Raw genomic sequence first — 23,023 nt, forward strand, 5'->3', positions numbered from 1 at the left:
CAGTCTGTGCTTCTGTGAGTTCACACACATTTGTATAGGCACGCACATGTGTACTTGTGGTTTGGATATCAGTGGCTCATTTAGCAACAAACTGATACTCACAGTCAGATAAGAAGCTTATCGTGTAGTGAGACCATCTCATAATTAAAACAGAAAATGAATAATCTCCAGAGAACATGTTTCATTAATGAAATGTAATTGGTGTGTTTACTCCAGTCTGTATGAATGACACATAACGATGCTTGCGTCATCTTGTGATAATATCTCTGTCAGGCTATAAAAACATCTGCCTTGTTTAAATGGTCTGATAATCTGTCCGTACAACATCAGTTCATCAAATGTAATTGTGCTGATGTCTTCGCCAAGGATGCTAATGATAAAGCTGACATTCACGAAATGACAAACAGTCTCCAACACAAACTTTGTTCCCCAGAATATACCGATTAATTGATTTTTTTTTTCTTTTTTCTTTTTTCTCTGCCCCAGTGGAGAAGTATCAAATTAAAAATGCAAGTCTGACAGAAAGGCAGCAGCAGCACATGCATCAGCTTGTTCAGAGCAGGATTGATAAACAATAAGCTGTCAGGATGATGAAATATGCCTTTAAAGTTAAAGAAAGGTAAGGTTGGCACAATTGTGGCCAAACTGACAAACCCATCTACATGTGCGTGCACACACACACACACACACACACAATCACATATCCTGCACACACGCCTTGGGAAGTGATGAGACAGCTCGACTTTTGAATTGGAGCTGCCCATCTTTGGTCAGCCCATAAAATTCCTCTCAGAATCACAGGACTGAACCGTAAAATTCCCCATGATAAAGGGAATATATGACAGCCTCCCCGCTTTCTGCCCCCCCCCCCCCCCCCCCCCCACTGCCTCCTGTAGATGACCTGTCCCTTTTGATGTGAGCAGAGCAAGGGCTTAACTCTGCTCTGGCCTGCCTGAGTGACTCAGACTCCAAAAGTATTACCATGCTAACTCTTTAAGGTAAGCTTGTGGAACTACAGGAGGCTCCTGGGTTAATGTGGAGGGATTGTAGGTGGAAGGAGAAATTGGGATGTCAGGGGGAGTGTTAAGGTATAAACAAGGCCAGACTAAAGGTGGGGAATAATGTATTTTATCATTACTAACTCCCAAACAAGCATCCAAAGGAAAAAAACTGGCTGCAGCAGGAGCAGACTTATGAGGTGTGTTAGACATTATTATCATCTTCTCTGCTCACATCTCAGGATGATTAAGGGGGAATTAACAACTGCTAACTCTGCCTCCACCGTTTTCACAACGCAGTGCATTATCTACCCAACACCCTGCCTCTCTCTTGACCATGGAAACATATGAAATGTGTTTAGCACACTGATGATATACACATGAGATGTAGCTGGTTATTGCTTGGGCTCATCTAGACAAAAATATAGCACCTTCGGAGGCAGACTTAACTCCCACACGTTGTGTAAACCAACAGCACGCTTGCACGTGTGACTAACATGAAAAGCCTCTTCCATGAGCATGTCTGGGGAAATGCTTGCGAAATGACATTTGGAGAAGATGTAGCTGTCTTGATCTGTTGCCAAGCGAAGTATGTGAGGTCCCTCAGACTAGCAGGGGAGACAGATTGGAAGAGACGGGGCAGGTATGTGCGGGCAGACCAAAACACTTCATCACCGAGAGGTGGGGAGGAGCTCTGGCTTTCTGAATTGGCATCACATTTAATAATGTTACACATCTTTTAGCATTCATGATTAAATATGGAAATCTATTATTCAGTGCAATTACATTCTTTATGATATTTAATTGTTTTGCTCTTCAAATAAATTAGATTCTTCATTCCTGCGTTTTGTAATAGTGAGTAAAAACAGAATATTTTTCAATTTTTTGACACAAAGAGGAGCTCTGTCTATATTTGATTGTCTTTTTTAGCCCCAGACACAGCTGGCCCTTGGAGGCTACACTATATCAGTTAGTTTCTGCAGGTTCTGAGTCGTTGAATGTGAGTGTCATTGATACTGTTCAGTCCAAACCGGAAGCTCTCCAGGATTGAATGTGTTCAGATCAATTGCAGCTGACTGATTAGCTTCAGCTAAAGACTCACTTTAACCTAAGGGACACAATAAAATCTGTTTTAATGAATGATTATGGTTTAATATCTGTTTAATGATCATGTATCAGTGATTGTGCCTTTAGGGTGGCTTCATCCTCAGTCAGTGTAATGATGAGGCATAACCTGTCCTGACAATAAAGACAAACACACTCCTCTCAGTCGACCTAAATCTTGAGCAGTGCAACACAAATCTGCCCTGGGGACAGATGACTTGCTTTAAGAGTCGTTGGGTGAAATGGTGTTCGTCACATATTCTGAGAGAAGGGAGGGAGAGAAAAGAACGAGAGGAATATGATGAATAGTTAGGTCAATAGGTAGCAGACGGAAAGAGAGAGTTGCACAGTAATGAGGTTTGTTTTGTTTAAAAGGTCAACTGATTCATCCTCAGTTTAAGGTTTATTGTGGCATTTGCTCCAGTTCATTAATAAATGTTGCAGTGTAACCTCAAGGCTCTGTGGCTGTACGAGAGCAGGTACTGAGAGTCTGCTTCCTGCCTGCTAAATGTACTATCCTGCATTTTGTGTGGTTGCATATGGCTGTTGCTATTACAAGACTCATTGCAGGGGTATTGATCTTGCCGGCTGAGAAACGGACCTAAAACATGTTTGACATCATCTCCTCCTTCTTCCCGCTCCATCTCTTTCACACCGTGCCCTCCATCCTTTTCATCATTCTTCAGTGTGGGCTATTTTCCTTCACCTCAGCTCTCTACCTCCAGGTACAAATCACTCTCTCACCTTTCTTCTCCTCCTGTTATCACTCAGGCTGCCATTACGTTTCCACAAATCTCTTCTCCAACACCCCAGCCTGCCCCAAATCTGCCTAGATTTTTCCCGGTGTTCACATTTTGCTCCACATTTTCTCCCACCTCACACCTTTGTGTTTTTTCTCTCACAAATCCATTCCCCTCTGCTTTACATTCTTTGCTTCTCAAATCCATCACCTTGCCCTTCCTGTTGGAACATCAGCAGCGTCCCCTCTCTCCTTCACCACTTCATTGCTTGTCGTCCCCCAAATTCTTTTTTTTTTCCTTCCTGTTCTTTCTGCTGTTTTCCTCCTCTTCTGACACCAACATCCTCAACCTTACCACTTGCTCTTTCTTTTTTTAACCTCACGTCTTATCGTCCCTTCTTCCCTCCTTCCCTCCCAGGGTGATTAAGTGATGGTTGGGCTGGCACAGCTGGTGTAGTTGGGCAGGCAGCCCATCTTCATGACAGCTGTGCTGCAGTGTAGCTGCCAGATCCTTAGTGGGGCAGTAGCACTGTAGTAATCATAACAACAACACAGGTCACAGGCTTTTTGGTAGTCGCTGTATTATTCGGTGTGCATCTGTTGTGTTATGATTATCTGTTAAGTCATTATATCACTAAATAACAGGTGCAGGAAAAGGTGTAAAAATTCTCCTTTGAAGCTCAATATTCTGTCTCGCCATGATGCTTCACACATCCTCGCAGCGTTAGAGCGTTTACTTCAAATGGCATCTTCATGCACACCAATCATTAGCTGAGACCTGCATCTCTGGAAAGTTTTTGCTCTCCCCGTCCATGCTATCTGGTTCATGTGGAGGTCACACATGTGAGGCAGAGGGAAGGGCCAGCTGATGACTGAGTAGATCTATCTGAGTTAAGCACCTTTTCTCAAAGCAGTAACTGAACTGATGATGATGATGCTACAAGACCATCCTGCGCATGGCGAGCTGTGTTAAAGTGACTATTAGTCACAGGCTGTTGTCTACTTGGTGGGAGTTTTTTTTCCTCCGCACACTTGTGCATTGTCAGTTTTAGGCCATGTTGACAGCTTAAGAAGATTAATGCAGTATTGGTTAAAGAGGGAGGGGGAGTTCGCCGGTTGCACTGAAGATGTCTTCGCCCTCTCACCGCCAAAGTGCTCTGTTCAGCTGTGAACTGAGCATGCACTGGCCTCCGTGTTGCAGTAATCATCCTCTAACAGAGTCTAACCCCGAGAATTAGCTGTGTTGACACCATCCAACACAGATACTGCAGGGACAAGTCCCCTATAAACATCACTTACATGGGACAGCAGCACACCCATGAACCTGCTCCATCAACGATTATACCATATTGATGCTTATTTAAAACTCACTAAATATATTTATTTCTCTCAGCACACCTTGTAGCTCTGGGTGAAGAGTTTAGTCCATTCTTTTGATATCAACCTGTAATAATCTCTCCATAATTCAAAAGCAAATATGCTGGACAACTGTGAATGTGCCATAAGTGAGATGGTTCATTTCCAGCCACGATCCAACATTTGAAAGATTACTGATATAAAATGAAAGCTTGCTACATAAAAGGCAAATTACCTATGTGTTATTACAGGCACTACCGCTTACAAATCATTCCTCATTTGCTGAACATGGAGCAGTGAGCGTGGGGGCTGGGCTGGCATTTTTGAATGCATCCCCTTCATATGTTAGTTCTTAATGCGTATCTCCAGCTTTATTCATTCTGTTGATCACAAACAAATGATTTTCCTAATGTTTAATTTCCCTTTTGGGCAGCACGGCAGTATAGTGGTTAGCACTGTCTCCAAACGAGAAGGTTGTGGGTTTGTTTCCCAGCCCTGCGGCCTTTCTGTGTGCAGTTTGCATGTTCTCCCCACGCCTGCGTGGGCTTTCCTCTAGGTACTCCGGTTTCCTCCCACCGTCCAAAGACATCATGTTTGGGTTAATTGGTGACTCTAAATTGTTCGTAGGTCCGAGTGTGAGTGGCTATTTATCTCTGTCTGTGTCTTTGTGTTGGCCCTGCAATGGACTGACAAGGGTGTACTCCGCCCTCATCCTGTGTGAGCTAGGATTTGCTCCAGCACCCCTAAGCAGTAGAATATGAATGAATGAATTAATACTTTCCCTCTTGATTAAATGGAAATTTAAATTCTGACAAAGATGATGTGTGTGTGTGTGTGTGTGTATGTGTAAGTAAGGGGGGGGTTGTTAATGTGTTTGTGAGAGAGAGGTAAGCAGAGAGGAGCTAAGTTCTGCAATGAAGCAGCAGTGCGAAACATTACAATAGTGATGTATTGTGTTATATGAGAAGAGTAAAAATTCTTTTTGCTTTAGTATAAACACTAGGAATATACCTGTGGTTCTGTATTGTTCTGGCTGAGTGGCTGGTTTGTCCTTTTACACAGAACATGATTTCCACAATCCAGTTTCAAATGCTGCCACAACATCCTGGCTGGTTTAACAACATGTTTACTGGGAGGGAAGGGTGCTGCTGTCTGATGTTGCTGCCAGTCAATAAAATATTTATAAATGATTTAACCAACTAGTATTTCAAGCAATGATTAGCAAGAGTAACAAAATGTCATTGTTTATAATATGTAAGGATAAGGACAATAAGACCAGGACAAACAAAGCTTAATAGTAAATATGTAAAAGCCCATCTGATGTATTCTGACCCACTCATTCTGGAAAAGAGCATCAGTGAAGCATAAAATATAAATGTAATGTCATGAAAATTGTAGCAGGGTTGTGCACTGATGTATGCATTAATTTATTTGAATATTACAGAGACTACACCTTCATAACTTTTCTGGCTCTGTAAAAGTTGGCCTTTGATTGCTTTTTTAGTTGCATTTGAGAAAACCTCCATGCTAAATCAAATAAAAGTGCGTCCTGGGATTCATCTGTACAGTGTCCCCAGCTGAGCATCTACTTGTTATGTAACACTGAGTGTGACGCCCACACACACACACACACAGTGCACACACACATGCACGCACACCGCGCTTATTCCCACACACAAGTGCCTCTGTGTTATGAGACTCAGACTGAAGACACAAACAAGCTGTGGCAGCGGACAAACAACACTTTGTAACCCTTCCCTCGTCACCCGTTCTCGCTCATCGCCCCAACTTTACTTCCTCTTGTCATACATCGAACAGACTCAAACAAAGTAGAAACTTCTTCTAATTTCAGCCATTTCGTGCATCAGTATTTTTCTGTGGTGAGATGTGTCACGGACAATTGCTCTATTAGACGACACAAACAAACAGCACTGATAGGTTGTGGATTACGAAAATACATCGTGCCAAGTCATCAGGATGCGTCTAAATTTCCTGTGATATGCCTCCTACAGACAATAGTCTGGAACATTACGGGCCATTTGCCCCAAAACAACTTTATATTTACCAACTGAAAGGAAGCCGTAAACTGCAGAGAAGCTGGACAGCCACTATTATGGACTTCTGCTTACAGAAGTCTGGACACACAACATCTTCCATGCTAATGTTACTGTTATTATTGGTATAATAAGAGTAACAGACATGGGTGTTATCACAGTGTTGCAGAAAGCTGCCAGAGCACCGCCCCCTAAAAAAACCCAAAAACCTCATGCAGCAGTGATTGGTCAAATAAATGAATCAGCAACTAATTTAATCATCAGATAATCAGATTTTAAGCAGAAACACTAAATATTTTAATCGGTCTAGCATCTCAAAATGAGATTATCTGATCTTTATTTATTTATTTATTGACCTCCATGAGAATCAAGTCAACATCTTTGGGTTTTTTTGTGTTTTTTTTTTTTTGTCTGTTGTTCTGATACAAGAAGACTCATAATTTCCTTGATCAAAAAAGTAATTATTTAATCGATAATGAAAATCTTTGTTAGAGCTATTTAACAATTATGAACACTAAAACATATTTGACGTACTAGAGTCAATATGACTTTCAACTAAAATTAAAATGATTAAATTATAGAACATCTTGGCAGATTTTCTGTCAGAAGACAATCAATTAATGGAATTCATTGTTTCCGACTGGCCCAAGATAGAAGCAATGAAAGGACAAGGACGAAACAAAAGGCTATCTACCGTGACGTCCATTGGCATTTCACCTTGAGTTTCACTTTTAAGCTAAAGTTTCCAACAAATCTTGTTTGGCTACAGACTCATGGAGGCTTGAAAATTAGTGTGTCTAATCGAGAAAAACAATGACGTGGCCAAACAGATTTAGTCTGTTGTCACTGGTCAGTCTCTTTATGGGGACGGTTCAGGTGTTTGTATCTTTCTTGTGTTAAGAGTGTATCGTTATAGCAGAGCTGCAACTGTAAGCGTAATCACCTGTTAGAGGCAGATGGGCTCGTTAATGCAGTGATGCAGTTATGTAAGATCTGCTACTCCTGTCTGTCTGTGCTGCAGCACAGAGAGAGAGGCAGTGAGAGTCTGCGAGTGTGTCTGTTTGAGTGATTATATATGTGCAGACACACAATGTTTTGGTGCGCGTGTGTGTATAGGAAGACTGCGGGGACAGATGGGGATTGATGTGGTAAATCAGGACGAATTGACTTGTTGTCCAGGGTTTGATGAACTCTTCTCCCTCTTTAACCCATCTCCTTCAATTTACCACATGGTGGATAACAGCCAACGCCGGCTCTAAACACTTTACTACACAGAATTACCAGAAAAGGTGAGATAGAGCAGCAGGACCCTCAGAAGCCAAGGGAACAAATTTACACAAACAACAAAAAAAAGGTTGTAAGGTGGTTTCTGGACATGCATATTAACACAACAATACAATTTTGGATAGTCAAGTGCTCCATTTGAGATTTGTTCCAGGGGGTACACAAAACAACATTAATAATGAATGAAAAATGACTTAACTGTGAAGTAACTAAAGTACAAACTCTGCATCAATATGAATGGATCACGAGGCTGAGCATTTGTTCACTGTGAAAGGGGTGTGGGGACCTGAATTTCGATACAAGACATTTACAGTGCACACTGAGTGGAGGAAATAATGAGTTGCAGGCGTGAGTGTGAGTCAATGTGTGAAAAATAAAACAGCTAGACACCGATGAGTCGTCTGAACTGAATGACAAAACACACAAAGCCCCTTGTGATCTGACCGTCCTGGACAGGGCAGTCAGTCACTGAAACACAAACTGTTTAAGACAAAATAAAAACTTTGTCTGCAAAACATAATTTAAGTGCAATTATGTTTTTTTTTTCCAAAGTATATTTGCTGTCTCACAAATGTGAGACAGATGTTGCAAATAGGTTTCATGTTCAAAAATGAATCTTCTGCAATGTGTCCTTGCACCTGCCAACGCAAAATCTGCCAGCACAGCAAATGTTGTCAGGTTTTTTTCCCCAGAGCCCTTCGTGGTGCCCTGATCTCATCCCTCATTCCTCATGAGGACAGTCTACAGATACTGATACCTTCTTGTCTCCACAGAAAGACAGCCTCAAGTTGAAACTAACAAACAGAAATATAAAAGAGGGGGTGCAAGAGGTTAACTGCCTCCTGTCAACCATCCTCTCTAGATGTGTTTACAATGATGACTCTGCCACTTACAACAAGAAATCCTTCCTAATGGAGCTTTTCTGTTTTCCCTTCCTCTCCATAAACCCATTGAGAAACTCTGATCCTGCGTAACAGGATGGCAGGACTGCTGCAGTGTCACACGAAGTGTAGGCATCTTAAATACCTTATCCTACTTATTTATTACTTGTTTTTCTGTCTCTGCAAGTTCTGTTGCCATAGTAATAGCTAGCATAATCCATTTATTTATGTTTGCAGGGCTGTTTGTAATCAGAAGAAGATGGATATGCAGAGCTTATCTAGAGGAGAAGCCTGGATAGGAGCTGTTGGCTACAACAGACTACATGTGTGTAAATATATTTGAGAGAATGTGGATGGCACGTATAAGAATAATTGGTGTGTGGATTAGGAGAAGAGAAGATTTGAATAAAGGCAGGAGGTGGAGTGAAGAACAGCAAGAGAGAGGAAGGTGAAAGGATGGACTGAGCCGTGTGATCTGCCATGGGGAAAGCAGCAAGTCTTTACTGCTGAGAGTGCTGGAACCCAAAACGCCTTATCGGAAACCAAAACAGCTATCAATTATTCAACAGGTACAGAGCGAACCAGTACAGAGTAGAAGACATGGGAGGAGAGGAGATTTGAGGGAAGAGGGGTGGATAGAGGAGATATAGCCTGCATGGGAGTTAGACACAAAGGATTTGAATTTATTCATTTTTTCCTTCTTGATGTGTTCAGAAATGTGTTGTGTGTTGTGCGTTCATCGATAACGCGCCCTTCAGTTTGCCTCTAATGCCTCAGCGAAGATAAATAAATGTATGACTTTAATGTTAGGGTCATCTGGTTGAGGTTGATGTTAATGGTGTTAGGTGAAATAATTACTCATTTTCGAAAACAGCTTTGTTCCTGAGGACACGGTACGTAAATCGGCATGTCTAAATGCACAGCATGTTTACATCAACTCTAAAGCTCAGTAACGGACATATCACACCGAGGCTGTTTAACAAATTCATGACAGAACAACTAATGTAAAAATATGTGCTACAGTATCTGGGGAGTTATATGTTGGAGATATTTCTTGGTAAACAAAAGCTGGGAGGAGAGACTCCCTGATTCTGATTCTTGTCACCATAGAGGGTTTTGGTGTCGTCGTATCAGTGCAAAGATTGTGCTCACCAATCTGGCAAACCAGCCTCACAGCCCGATGGAGATACGGCTGTTTGTTAAGAACTAGCTCAAACATATGACTCAACATATCGTCACAAAATGTTATTTTTTACATTCCCATTTATGTATACATATATGTGTGTGTGTCTGTGTGTGAAACAAACAAGAAGCCACCTGTTATATATTTTGGTAGGTGTATTGTTGACATCTAGGACTGAACAGAAATAGATGCTTCCCCCTGCCTCAAGCGTTAACGCTGCTCTGGCCTCAGTGCTGCGAGAATAATATCCATCTTCTCATCTCGCTCTCTCTCTCTCTCTGTTGTGTAGATTCTGAATTTATAGGTCATCAGATAAAACATGGCAGCATTAGCATAAATAATTGTGGCTCATTTGCTTGGAAGCTACTGCAAATGACTGGTTTGTCAAACTGTGACAGAAAACACAGAAGTTCCTGGACGAGAGTGAGAGTGAAAATCTAACACACACAGACACACACACGCACAAAACAGAGCTGCAGTCTGCTCCCACCGCCTCTTTCTCTTATCTTCCAGGTGAAGTCTGTTTCCAAATAATCACTTATTTTCTTCCTGCGTCATCTTCCTGTCTCTATCTTATAATTTCTCCGTAGCGTCCTTGTCTTCCTGCATGTCTGCATCAGCGTCTGTTTGGTACAACTCTTCTTCTCCTCCAGCACTGGCAGCTACAACATTTCCTGACATGCACACGCACACTTTTCTTTATCTCACATGTATTCACACATACTCATCCATCGTACTTTCTCTTCTGTTTCTCACATGCACAGAACGTGCACAACTAGCCCTCTTGTTGCTAAGTGAACCTCCAATCATGGGCCTCCACGGGACTCCTGATGGGAAGTAATGTCTGATTTGATTGGGCACTTTATTCACACGGGGCCTTCTTGCTGTGTGTGCAGCAGGCTCTCAAGGTGAACTGCAGAGATCCATAAGCAAATTAGTGCGCCGTATTTACGTACACCTCAGCAACAAGTTAACTTTACTGCAGCCGCAATTAAACAAGTGTTGGGAGTCTAATTAGAAGGAACTGAAGTATAAACCATTTCCACTTTGTTCAAACTGAAAAAGAGTGTTAAAAGCCACAAGACTAGCACAGCAAAATGAACAATGTGAAAATGCTGCAGAGTCATTTTTCCTTTGATATGGCCAACTCCATTAACTTGCCCCATAACCTGGGAAAAAAATTGAATGTGCAAAACAGTATGTTTGTACATAAAGATAAATGTGTTATAGGGCTTTGTTTGGCAAGAGAGTCGGAATAAACCACTGCAGGGCCATTTCATGCTCTGTGCAGCATAAATTGTAGCACTCTGTGTTTGTTTATTTAGCATCAAAACAATCATTGCTCATTAAGTCCTTCTTTCTTTTTTCTGTCTTTTGAATTGTGTTTGTGAGAGTTCACCAGTTTAGAAGCTCGACGCTTGTAGAGCTATTGCCCTTGTAATTATCTTAACACGTTTATACACAGTTGATAGTAAATGCTATGCACATTCCAGAAAATTGTTGGGCAACTTAGCAGAAAGTCAGCTGCCAGCCCTCAGCTTGCTCAGAAGCGGCTGAAGAAAGGAGCCTGTGAGTGACCTTGAGATCAGGCAGGGGAAGCAGTTGCAAAGGTCATTGATATGCACAGCCATTGGATGGACGCTCACTGTGTGTGGCAGTGTGAGTGTGTGTAGTGAAGCGTTTCATCCTGTTCTCCACTGGGACCTGCATTGAAAACGTAATTGATTATCATATGAATTTGATTCCAGTCATCACATCTCGAGATGATTTAGTTCTCTAATATGAAATATCTACAGACTCTGCAAGAAGCTTCACATTCCGTGCATTGTGTCCCTCTCCATAATCGGTAAAATCTGGCCACTGCCTCAGGATGTCAGTACTGCAAGAGCAAATTTGGATCAATCTCAGCACTCAATTACCCCACCATTTGGTGCTTCACGACCCGAATAAACATTTTGTCACAAATCCATATGGTATTATCATCCACCAAAGCTATCATAGATGCTTGTAAACACAAACACACACACACATACACAGCAATGCAAAAGAGTGGCTGAAACCTCTAATTGTTTGACTGCAGACTTGAGAATGGCCGACAGGCAGAATGGATGTGTGCCAATGCAACTGTCACATCAGACGGAGAAAGGATGTGACATTAGTCTCTGTCACAAAGCCAACAAATACAGTGTATTAGCATACACTGTATTTGATGACTGTGCGCATTTTAAAAAATAGATGAAATGAAGTGCGTCCTTTGAAAAGGCAGGTTGGATGTGATGAATTATTTCAACCTAATTAGCATGAATGACTTTGAATTGCATACAGGTCAACGTATGTACCAAAAATGTTGGGGTCGAACGGGGACTTCTCATTTGTTCCAGCTTAAGTTGAGCGGGACCTCCATGCAACTGCTGGAAAGTTTCACAATCAGGTCAGAACAATGAAAGTCATTGGCACCCGAGCAAGGCCGGGGCAACTGTCTGAGTGAACAGGGCAGATTTATCATCGTATATTTATTTTGATCAGTGGTTTTGCAGTACAAAGTTGAAGTTAGTTATAGATTATGACGGCTGAAAGTAATATAACAGAACATTCCACCAGTTCAGATATTGCATATTTTTGTGGATTACTGTTCATTCTTTAGAGGAACCAAGAGCGAAAGCAGGAGGATGAAATCATATTAGGTCATAAAGATAAGAGGAGAAGAGACTGTGTTGTGCCTTCAGAAGTTCAAGTTCACCACTCAAGAAGAAGAAGCCGTAATTTTTCAAGAGTGGCATTATTCTCCTAAAATGTCACACGATCTCATCAAAAGCACGCTTTGTGCTCCTTTGTACTGCCTCTCTGAGACATAACTCAGTCAAATCTCAGCACAGAGATGACATATCATATTCTTGGATTCAGTGTGACTTACACTTCCAGAGGATATCATTATGTCTCACCCACTGTGGATAAATCTGATTAAAAATCATAGGGAGAAAAAAAAACCTCATTTGAATTTGATAAAACGTGTGTGTGAATCTGTGTAAACGTAATCAAGTGATAATTTTCTTTATACCCATGTGTTTCAATGCAATCAGGGGCTCCTAATGGCCAATTTGCCAAAAGGTAAATAAATATAAGATTAAAGACGGTGTTGATTAGTGGAGGAAGGTGCACATACATAAAAAAGCAGAATAGCGGAATGTAGTGGAATATCACTACAATATCTATCAAGTGCATATAATAGATACTGCCAATGTTTAAAAGCAGGTTTTTCTTTTCCACAATTTGAAATGACATGATATTCTTGACACACCACAGCTTTTTTCTGGTCCGAACTATGTATTATGTTGTCATCACTGTGGCTCAAAATGCCCCAACCAATGTTCACAAAACCACTGTATTTATTTCACAACCCTGTTCAAGCACCACCACAAATGTCCAAGTGCAGCAAATTCTTCAAATGTTTGACTCATATTTAAGGTTTTGAATCACAGATATTTCTTAAAACTACCAACACATGCAATTCTAAAAGATAGTGGTTTGTTGATTCACAAATACTCCCAGCATTCTCCCCAGAGTGCCTCAAAATGATGGCATCAATTTCGCTGAAATTTTCATTCTGAAATTGTATGCCACATTGGCGTCAGATTGTGCTGCCTGGACTGGAAGTAAAATGATGATAAGAAAGTTGTTAGTAGCGATCAATTGCATTTCACTTGCTTGCCTGATCCGCCCTAAAACCTTGTTAAGATATTTACCTTTAAAGTCCCCTACACATCCTGACTGCTGATCAGCTCCTTTGGTGGACTTAATTGCAATTCATGAGTTTAATTGTGTATTCGACGTGGAGAAAAGGCTATATGGGGCAGCACAACAGCATAGTGGTTAGCGCTGTTGCCTCACAACAACAAGGTTGTTGGTTTGGTTCCCTGGCTTGGGTCCTTTCTGTGTGTAGTTCCTCCTACTGTGCAAAGACATCATGTTTGAGTTAATTAGTGGCTCTAAACTGTCCGTGGGTCTGAGTGGTTGTTGGTCTCTGTCTGTCTCTGTGTGCTGTCCCTGTGATGGACTGGTGACCATGTCCAGGGTGACCCCGCCCTCACCCAGTGTTAGCTGGGATGGGCTCCAGCAACCTGGAAATAGATAAGCAGTCGAAGATGAATGAAGGAAAAGGCTATATTAAATTTGTAATTTGAGACGTAGATGAGTAGCTCTTATCTTTGGCAAAATCCAGAGAAGCATATTTGAATTGGAACGTGTCAGAAAATGCAGAAAAAGGATCTGAAACGGGCAGCATGGCGGTGTAGCGGTTAGCGGTTAGCGCTGTCGCCCCCCAAAATAAGGCCTGGGGCCTTTCTGTATGGTTAGTTTTCATGTTCTCCCCACATCTGTGTGGGCTTCCCCCCGCCAACCGAAGACATCGTGCTTGGGTTAATTGGTGACTCTAAATTGTCTGAGTGTGAGTGATTGTTCGTCTTTTTGTGTTGGCGGCCTGTCCAGGGTGTACTCTGCCCCTCGCCCAGAACATTGGCTGGGATTGGTTCCAGCAGCCCCACAACCCAGAAATGGAAAAAGCGAGAGAAGATGGATGGATGGATGGATCTGAAATGATTAATCACAGATATTTGAATTTACAATTTTGCAAATTTTTTTCTCGCTAAAATTTGAAATATTTGGGTTAACCCAAACCCAACCTAACCCTAACCCATTGCTGCTTATAGGGAACTGAATAGCTTTGGTTTTTGAATTGTTGGATCGATAAGTATAATAGTGAGATTTGAATTTTGGGGCTGTAAGTATTATAGCTGCCATTTCTAATGGATATGTTACAATTTTCTTACATTGTGCAAAAAAAAAAAAAGAACAATATACTAAGCAAATTAATCAATACATTATCAGTTACAGGCATGTGAAAATCCGAATTTAACTGAATAATAGAAATTATTTTTACTTGTGTTGTTCTTCAGAAATTAACTTATATTGAAATAAGTAATTTCAAGGCCAGGCATGTTTTTGTTCACACGGTGTCTGTGTGTTGTGTGTTTTATGTGGCAGTTAAAAAAAAAAAAAAAGAAGAAGAAAGCTGTAGATAAATAGAGAGACGACCAAAAAGCAGGAGACAAAGGCAAGTAGGGGAAACAAATCCAGCTTCAAACAAGCTTGGAAACAAAGCTTCGGCTGGCTCCCAAACCAGGCAGCTAGCAGCCAATCAGCCTGCCAGGCCTCTCTCCTCTCAGACTGAGGCTGGCAGCAGGAGCTGGCCAAGCAGAGCGATAGAAAAAGAACAAGAGGTGGACAAGGAGAAAAAAGAGAGGAGTTTTCATTACACTAAAACACTTCCCCTCCTTTGTTTTCATCCCACCGCAGCGGAGAGAATCTGCTGCTGAAGGTGACAGACGCAGATAGCTGTATCTCAGGCCGACTGCACACTTACTCCAAATGTTACTCGTGTTACTGACAGTCACATATTTGCAGGAGGAGACACAAAGCAGTGCAGCAGCCATTGCCAGAGTGTGTGTATGTGTGTGTGTGTGTGTGTGTCTTTGTGTGTCTTTGTGGGTGAGTGCTCTCCTTCTGAAATAAAGGCAGATTAAAATTACACCTTGTCTCTGCCTCTAGCCAGCTCTCTGTCTCAGTCTCACTTTTTGCTGTCATACACACTGACAGCACTGATCAGCCCTCCGTCAGGCCTCCCCTTAATGAGGCCCCCCCTTAATGAGGCCCCCCGTTAATGAGGACCCCCCTTAATGAGGAGGCCGCCCTTAATGGGTGCCCAGTCAGCTAATGGATCCTGATATGCGTGGACGTGTGAGTGTCGTTTGGCTGCATTAAAATGACAAATGACGGACTTCCAGTTTGAATGTTTTCTGTTTTAAAGCGGGGGGGGGGGGGGGGGGGGGGGGTGGTGAGGGGGTGAGTCACAGCTCCACAAATACTTGGCTTTAAAATCTGCGTGCACTTCCAGGTTCTCCATCAGGATGAGGGGTGACGGACGGGAGCTGTCCTGTCAGAAAAGGTCACCGTGTTCCTCACCGCAAAACAGGGCGCGCCTCCGCTAACCTTTTATTATTGTTATTATTATTCAGCGCCGACAGAGTCCGGATTAAAGTTTTAAAACAAAAAAGGCGGTAATTTCAACTTTTCCCTTCAAAACAGCCTCACTGTCACGCGCTTTCTTCTCGCTCCTGTCTCCCTCTCTCCCTCGCGCGCGCGGCAGGAAACGGCACCGGTTCCGTCCGCGAGCAGCCAAGTCCTCCAAACTGCAGTGCGGCAGCGCTTCGCTATTTTAAGAATGATTTTTACATGAAGTGGATAAATATTTAATTCCCTCCTCGGTCCCAGCCGACGGGGCGGATCAGGGCGGGCTGGGAAGTTGTTGAGGCAGCTCCGACGGGCTCCTCTGTGACTCCATTTAGCCCAAATCCTTTAATAGACTAATAAAAAAAAAAAAAAAAAAAAAAAGCTCTCCAAGAATTTGTACCAACTCACACACACGCAGCAATAACCAGCCCAGACAGGCGCTCCCCACCATCAGCACCAAACTGTGACGCTCCTCTCTTACCTCGCCTGAACATGTTGGCAGCGGCTGATCGGACCGTCTAGGAGCGTCTGTGCTGGAGTAGCATCCTGCTGAGAGTCCGGTCCTGATGCTGCCGCTCACTGAACTCCTAATCTGATCCCCTTTGGCCGCCGGCAGGCAGGTTGGAGTCTTGTCTCCTCTGTGGCTGTTGTTTTGTCGGGTAAAGACGGCTGGAGGTGGAGGAGGAGGAGGAGGAGGAGGAAGGGGTCGGGTGGTGTTTGATAAATTTGAGGAAAACGGAAGCTCCGCCACCGGCGGGCGGCAGGAGAAGTTGTCTGGTCCGCAGCTGTTTGGCAGAGAGGCGGATTAAACAGCTTGTCCCGCAGCAAACGGCATTCAGACGGATGTTCCTGTGATGCTGCTCATGGTTCAGTAACACCCATTCTGACTTTATCTGATGTCCAGATCTGAGAGAAATCTGCTGTCGGAGGAAAGTTCCTTCATGTCTCCATCATCCTCCTCCTGTCGAAATGTGCTGTGAGTCGGTGTCGTCCACTGTCTCTGTTACCGGAGAGCTCCGAGGCAGCCGCTTCAATCCCCCTCCCGTGGTGAGATGTGACTGATGAAAGCCTGAACATCTCTCTCTCTCTCTCTCTCTCTCTTTCTCTGTCAAACAGGATGTGCTTTATTGGCATGACAGGGAAGAAGCCTACATGGTGATGAATCAGTTATAGGTTCCTAAATTAAAATCCTCCTCGAATCAATTCTTGCACTCTCTAATTTTCCCACTTATGCTCAAGAAGTCTCTCTATCGCTTCTTTTTATCGCCCTAAATTCAATTTCATTGCAATAATTCCCTGTGCTTTATGGACCCCAGTGTTGCATGAACAGTATCACCAAAGCCTTGTGTTGACTCGTTTCCCATATTTCTTCTCTCTGTCTCATTCTTCAGTTCAGAATTGCTTTATTCCCGTGGTTATAATTGAATAAAGCATGTCGTTGCCAAAAACGTGTTGGGGAGCTGCAAGTTTGACAGTGCAAGCTTTAAAAAACAGCAAATGATCAGCACATTACACAATAACAACGTAGAAAGAAAAATTCATCTTGTAAGGAAAAGTTTTATCAATATGTATTGTGGTATTAAATACTATTAAAGAATCTAATGGCTAAGGTGAAAGCCTTGGAGATATTGCCTTCATCTAAGAAAAAAAAAAAAAGCAAACATTTTTGAGAAAGTAGCGTAGGCTTGTGCTACATAATTTATTCAAATTTGTAGTGAAGCACAATTTGTAGATATTCACACTTTACTCTCCATTTTATTCCATTTTCTATTTATGCCTCACCTCATTTCAGTAAGGAGCCTTCACCTAATAGTTATTTTGCAAATCCATGCATAGGAAATGTACGTAGTTACCACCCACGTCCTCCATCTGCAACATTAAAATATCCTATTTTAAAATTGATAAAATTGGCATTTTTTTCTGGATTCCCACTTGATAAGCATAATGACTAAGTGAAAAGATGTTTTTCGAAATGTTTTTTAAATTATCATCAGTAACTTCAATTTTATTTAAATTTTTTTTTTTTTCTTTTAAAGTTCATCTGTTCGGTGATGTTTTGCTCCCTGTTCACACTAAATCGCAATTTCCAAGCTCCAAAAATGAGAGCTTTCGGCTGGTTTTAGTTTGAAAACCATTGTAGTCCTCTGAAAGGGACGTACACACTTAGCACTACCAGTCTCAACTATTAGTGCTGAAATAAGAATGCGAGCAGCTGCTTTGCTTTAAATTTCTTCATGGTACAGCTTCGACTCCCTTTAGTTGCCTTTTCAGAGTATTTTTGGCAATTAATCATCTGACAGTTACGGACTACATAATCTGTTTCTCGTTTACACCACCTAGCACGTGCCCACTGTCTGTGAATGGTCGTGTCAGGAATATTTGTAAAGGCGTGGATTGCTTCTGATGTGGAACTGAAATAGATGGAGGTCGGCTGTGTGGAGGTGTTGTGTTGTGTTGTGGACACCGGGTACTGCTCCTCGGTGAGCCCTGCTGCGTTGTGTGTTTGTGTTTGCCAGCAGCAGCAAAGTCAAACTGACCACTCAGAACTGAGCGAAGGATGAATGCAGCAAAGGTCATGAAAGAAAACCTGGGGCCTGAGTCCACATGACCTGAGACTGAGATGACAGCTCTCCTCTCAGCAACACTGGCCCGCAGCAAACAGATGTGGGTGGACAAGAGTCTGACTGTCCACGTCCAGAGCCAAACACTGCAGACCATCTATTTAAAGACCTTCATGCAGAACTTGGGAGCATCTCATAGGAAGTTTTGATAAAAGTTCTCTCCTTTTTCTGGTGAACTTGTGTATGAGTAGTGGCTCTGCTCTTCAACCGTCAGCGCTGACATATTTTATTCAGGGTCATTTTTTTGTTTTTGTTGATAAAGAACTTGGTCATAGTATCTTTACACAGGTGGAAGTGCTGCTCTGTTTTTCTCTGTTGTTTGTTCAGAACGAAGGTTTATTGAATTTTCAATAAAAGTCCAATGATACAGTTCTCCTTTATCTTTAAAATTGGTTATAATTTCATTTTTTTCCAGTGCGTGGTGTGCTGTCTCTCAATCATCTCTTCTTTTTCTCCAGCTTTCATTTGTGACTTTAAATTCAATTGAACTTGCAAGGAAATGAACTAAGCCTATTACCCACAGCTCACTTTGAATTGTATTGGTACCTTGCTTGAGAACATGTTACCGGTTGTGCGTTTGTGTGTGTGTGTTTTTAATGTGTAACTGAACAGTCAAACAGAATCATTACAGTCAAATGGGGAGTCTTGAAAATGGAAACAAACAGGCGAATGCTGATGAGAGAAACAATAACAGCTTTCAAGTGTTTCACAAATGGTTTTTTTTTGCCTTGCTTCTATCGTCTGCTGATATATTTAGCTGTCTCTGGGGAGGTTTTCTCTCCCTAGAGGCATTGTTTTGATTTGGTCAGAAGAGGCACCGTTCTCTTTAATTTTCTATTTAGTTTTTGTCAGGCCTTTCGTGTTGTCCAGTCTCTCTTTGTGTAGAGGTTTTTACTGTGCTACGTTGCAATAGGTAAAAGTTTTTAAAGCCTCAGTACGCTTTCTCTCCCTTAAACCTTTTTATACCTCACCTACGCAGTTTTTCCCATTTCTCTGTAACCGTGAATAAGACACACGGATGTGCGATGGGATTTTTGGCTGCAGGCTTTTGTGTTTGTTCATTTGTGTTGGGCTATTTTTGTGAACTTGGCTGCTTTATGGAGTGGGTGTGTTTTGAGGTAGGTTGTGTTATATTTATTTTTATCAGTCGTAATGGAAGACGTGCTGTCATTGTTGTGCATCCTGAACTTTCTGTCCAGGACATGTTCAATGTGTGGCGACACAGACATCTCCGACAACAAATCATATCCTGCACAGCACAGAGGGACTCCCAACATTACTCAATATTGTGGATTGTTGATTGGCCAGAACAGCTGGCCAAAATAATGCCAATGAGATAATTTCTCATATCAAGTAGCCTTATTTGTAAAAGATACCATGAGTGTTATGTCCTAACTCCTTTTTCAGACCATCCATTCTGTCTTGTTGACAGAAAATTTGGAAGCAAAGATGGCTGAAATATTGGGAAAAAACAAACTGTATTGGTGCATGAAAGTGTGCCTTTAATGCTCTTGCTCACCCAGTCATGAATTTAGTATCTGATCTGACGTGACCATTAAATGCGGTCCCTGTGACAGAGAGCATCTGAAGTTTCAGTAGCAGAAAGTATTCCCCAGTATACCCCATGTCTCTCAGATTCAGCAAGACGCATACAAACACAAAGAAAAACAAGACTATAAAGTAAGTGATTTAACTGAAATGCAATGCAGCTTTGTCTTAGTTGACAGCACCAGGAAAAAGAGGTGGCTGCCTCTAAGTTAAGTTTATTTAAATCATTTAGGCAGGGAACATTTTGTTGGCAGTGGAACAGACTGAACACACATTACTAGCATGTTGTCATCTGCTGAAATTATTTTCAAAGTGTTGCCGTCTTAGACACCAGGCCGATGTGAAGCAACATAAGAAGAAGAATTACTTTTGACTTGTGATCCTGGCTACCTTCACCCATTTCTGTGGAGCGTGTTGGTCTGAGAACTCCGGTGAGATCTGGCTTGAGTCTGCACGGTGTTCAGCAGCAGGTCACTTACTGTCTGTTAAAGTAAAGCGCCTCCTTTGACACTGCAGACAGGACTTTGATCCATGATGAAGCACCTTTTCATTTTAGGGCCGAGGTAAAACCAATCCATTTATACAATTACAGTGGGTGATGTCTCCACTGTACTGAGTCTGTCTCATATAACAACACAAACACTGCTTTGTTGAAGATTAAAACATATGTAAGACAAAATGGAACCAATATTTTACAGGAAGCATAAGCCTCTCTGAAGTAGATTTAACCATTTATAGTGTACTGGCATGAAAACATAAGCACACATGATCGCTTCTCTGTTTCTTACAGAACATTCATCCGATGGGAAAATAAAAAATGGCAAGCGAGTCAATTATCCATGAACATCAATTTTCATGGTCACCTCAGGTCACCAGGACTTGTGATTTTCTTGAAGCAAGACACGGCAGCTCAGAGAGCAGCAGAAGTAACAACAAAGTGAATATGAGAAAGTGCCATGCTTCAGGCTAATTTACTTTCAAACATGGCAGAAGAAAATTCCTTCAGCCGATGTCACTACAGAAGCCTAACATAACTTAAGCTACCACTGTCACTGAATTGGAGTGGATGTGAGAATCCATCACTTTATTGACACACTGAAAGTGTGACTATATCAAACTGACTTTACTGATCCTCTGACGTTTCCTCTCTCGAGGGAAGGGTTGTTGCATTGAGTAAAAAGTTCCATCTACTACTAACATGACACTGCCAGCTTTTTCACAGAATGTAAGTCCTTTTACGGGGAGTTTATTTTATTGTTAATTAGCTATGATTAGCACATAAATATGCAAAATGAAGGCAGTTAACAGGATAAATATGACTAATATGTAAATACTTAACCTCAGCGCGCTCACCTTAATACAACCTCACTCATCTGTTTACCTGCATCTTTCCAGCCCAGTTCCATTTTTGCTCTTTCACTGACCTCAGAAATCACTATGAAAGCGTCAGGCAATGTTTGTTGTGCTTCATTTTCCATCAATAAAATAAACTACTTGAAGAGCACTTAAGCCATAATTAATAAAAATTTTCACATACTGAAGTGTGATTTACAAACATTACAGTTCAGAGACACTGTTACAGGTTTTAAAAGCACAATCTTTACTAACTTGAACTGGCACAACCGTAATGCACCCAAATGCAAATTATGACTTTTATTTCCACACTTAACACTTCAGCAGTGCTTCTGTCAGTCTGTGCCATCAGACTTAATTTGACTTTTGTGTAGGTTTAAATTGCTGCCCTCGAGCCATATCAATGAGAGGTAAAACAACCCTCTAATCAACAAAGAATAGCATTTGCTGTTGTGGAGCATGACGGAGTTTAGTTTTTATTTGGGAAGGCAGAATGAATTGATTGCACTTAATGAAAAAACTCTCAAATTTGGTGGAAAATTAATCTGTAGTGTAGGTCAGGAGGTGCACTGCTTTTCAGATTTTAAGCTTGCAATATCGCATAAGCAAGTATTTATAAGTGTACAAGGGGATTACTGTGTATAATTTTTCTGTGTTGTGTTGCATTCAATTCTCCTGTGCTTCAGTCAATTCTCTTGTCTCATTAAGCCTCAGGCTCTGTTTGTTCTGTTGCGCTGATAATATGTAGTTTTTTTTTTTTGTTTTGTTTTGTTTTTTTTGAACATTTTAAATTTAAAACTATTGCAAATGGCAGGTTGAAACATCTGATTCATGTGTGAGGAGGGTTTTAAGCTAAGCTTGTATAAAACAAAGCAGAGATCCAGGATTTGTTTCTTTTGACCATGTTACAGTCAGACAAAAACGTTTGTCAATTATGAGAGTGGCCTCATAAAATGTGTTGCTCCATAATAATAATAATAATAATAATAATAATAATGGTAATACATCTTGAGAATAATTTTCAGCATTATAAGGCCATAAAAAAGACTGACTGTATGAATTCCAACTCTCATGTGTGCAGGTTATAATGTTAGACAAGTTCAGCAGCATCATCAGCAAAGGGAGAGGGGAACATGATTTGAATGGGCTTCGGATACGTGGCTTAATACATCAATTTTATACTTGAAAGTAATGGGCACTTGGGTCCTTTTAGAATGAATCTGCATATCTGTATGAAATTAAGATGATGACAGACCCGAAAATTTACTTAAGTAATGAAATATCTAATGTCTCATAATCAGTCTTGGAGGTCAGACTTTATTCAGAAAGTCCAGTATTGATTCTCAGTATTATGTATGATCACTGTCAAGCTAATTTTATTAGGTGTCTGGAAAGCTGTCTTTAGTTGTGAGATCGTGGAGCAGAGTGTTTTTTGAAGATCGTTAGTTGGTTCAATATTATATTAGTGTGGAGATACTGTAACTGTGTTGTATAATTCAGCTATGAGGTGAAATACAAGCCCAACGTGACATCACCCATCAGTTTGTGAACATTTTGAAAGTTTTAGTTTGCAATTTGCCCGTCGCCATTATTATTATTATTATTATTATTATGCCACCAAAAAAGCCATATTTGTCGAGAAGGAGTGCAGCTTGTCAATCATACAAAAGTGGCGTCCCTTCTGTTTGGTCTGTTTTCCTCTGAGTTGGACTTGTAGGGTTGAAGAACAGTTGAAGCTACAAATACAGACGATAAACTCATTCCAAAAACCAGGTGACTGTGATTGTTGCATGACCACAGTACTTCCCCGTTGATTGAGCTGCATAAAATCTGATA

General features: G+C 41.5%; 1 protein-coding gene across 1 annotated transcript in view; it reads right to left on the reverse strand.

Moving 5' to 3' along the window:
• rtn4rl1a (reticulon 4 receptor-like 1a) overlaps positions 1-16,263 on the reverse strand; it is a 72,657-nt gene extending 56,394 nt beyond the window's left edge. Inside the window, exon 1 of the mRNA XM_029519745.1 lies at positions 16,147-16,263. Coding sequence (XP_029375605.1) covers positions 16,147-16,159 — 13 coding nt within the window. The 5' untranslated portion in view covers positions 16,160-16,263. The remainder of the gene's footprint in view (positions 1-16,146) is intronic.
• Between the last annotated feature and the right edge of the window lie 6,760 nt (positions 16,264-23,023).

The sequence above is a fragment of the Echeneis naucrates genome, chromosome 14, assembly GCF_900963305.1.
Source record: "Echeneis naucrates chromosome 14, fEcheNa1.1, whole genome shotgun sequence".
NCBI classification, from domain to species: Eukaryota; Metazoa; Chordata; class Actinopteri; order Carangiformes; family Echeneidae; genus Echeneis; species Echeneis naucrates.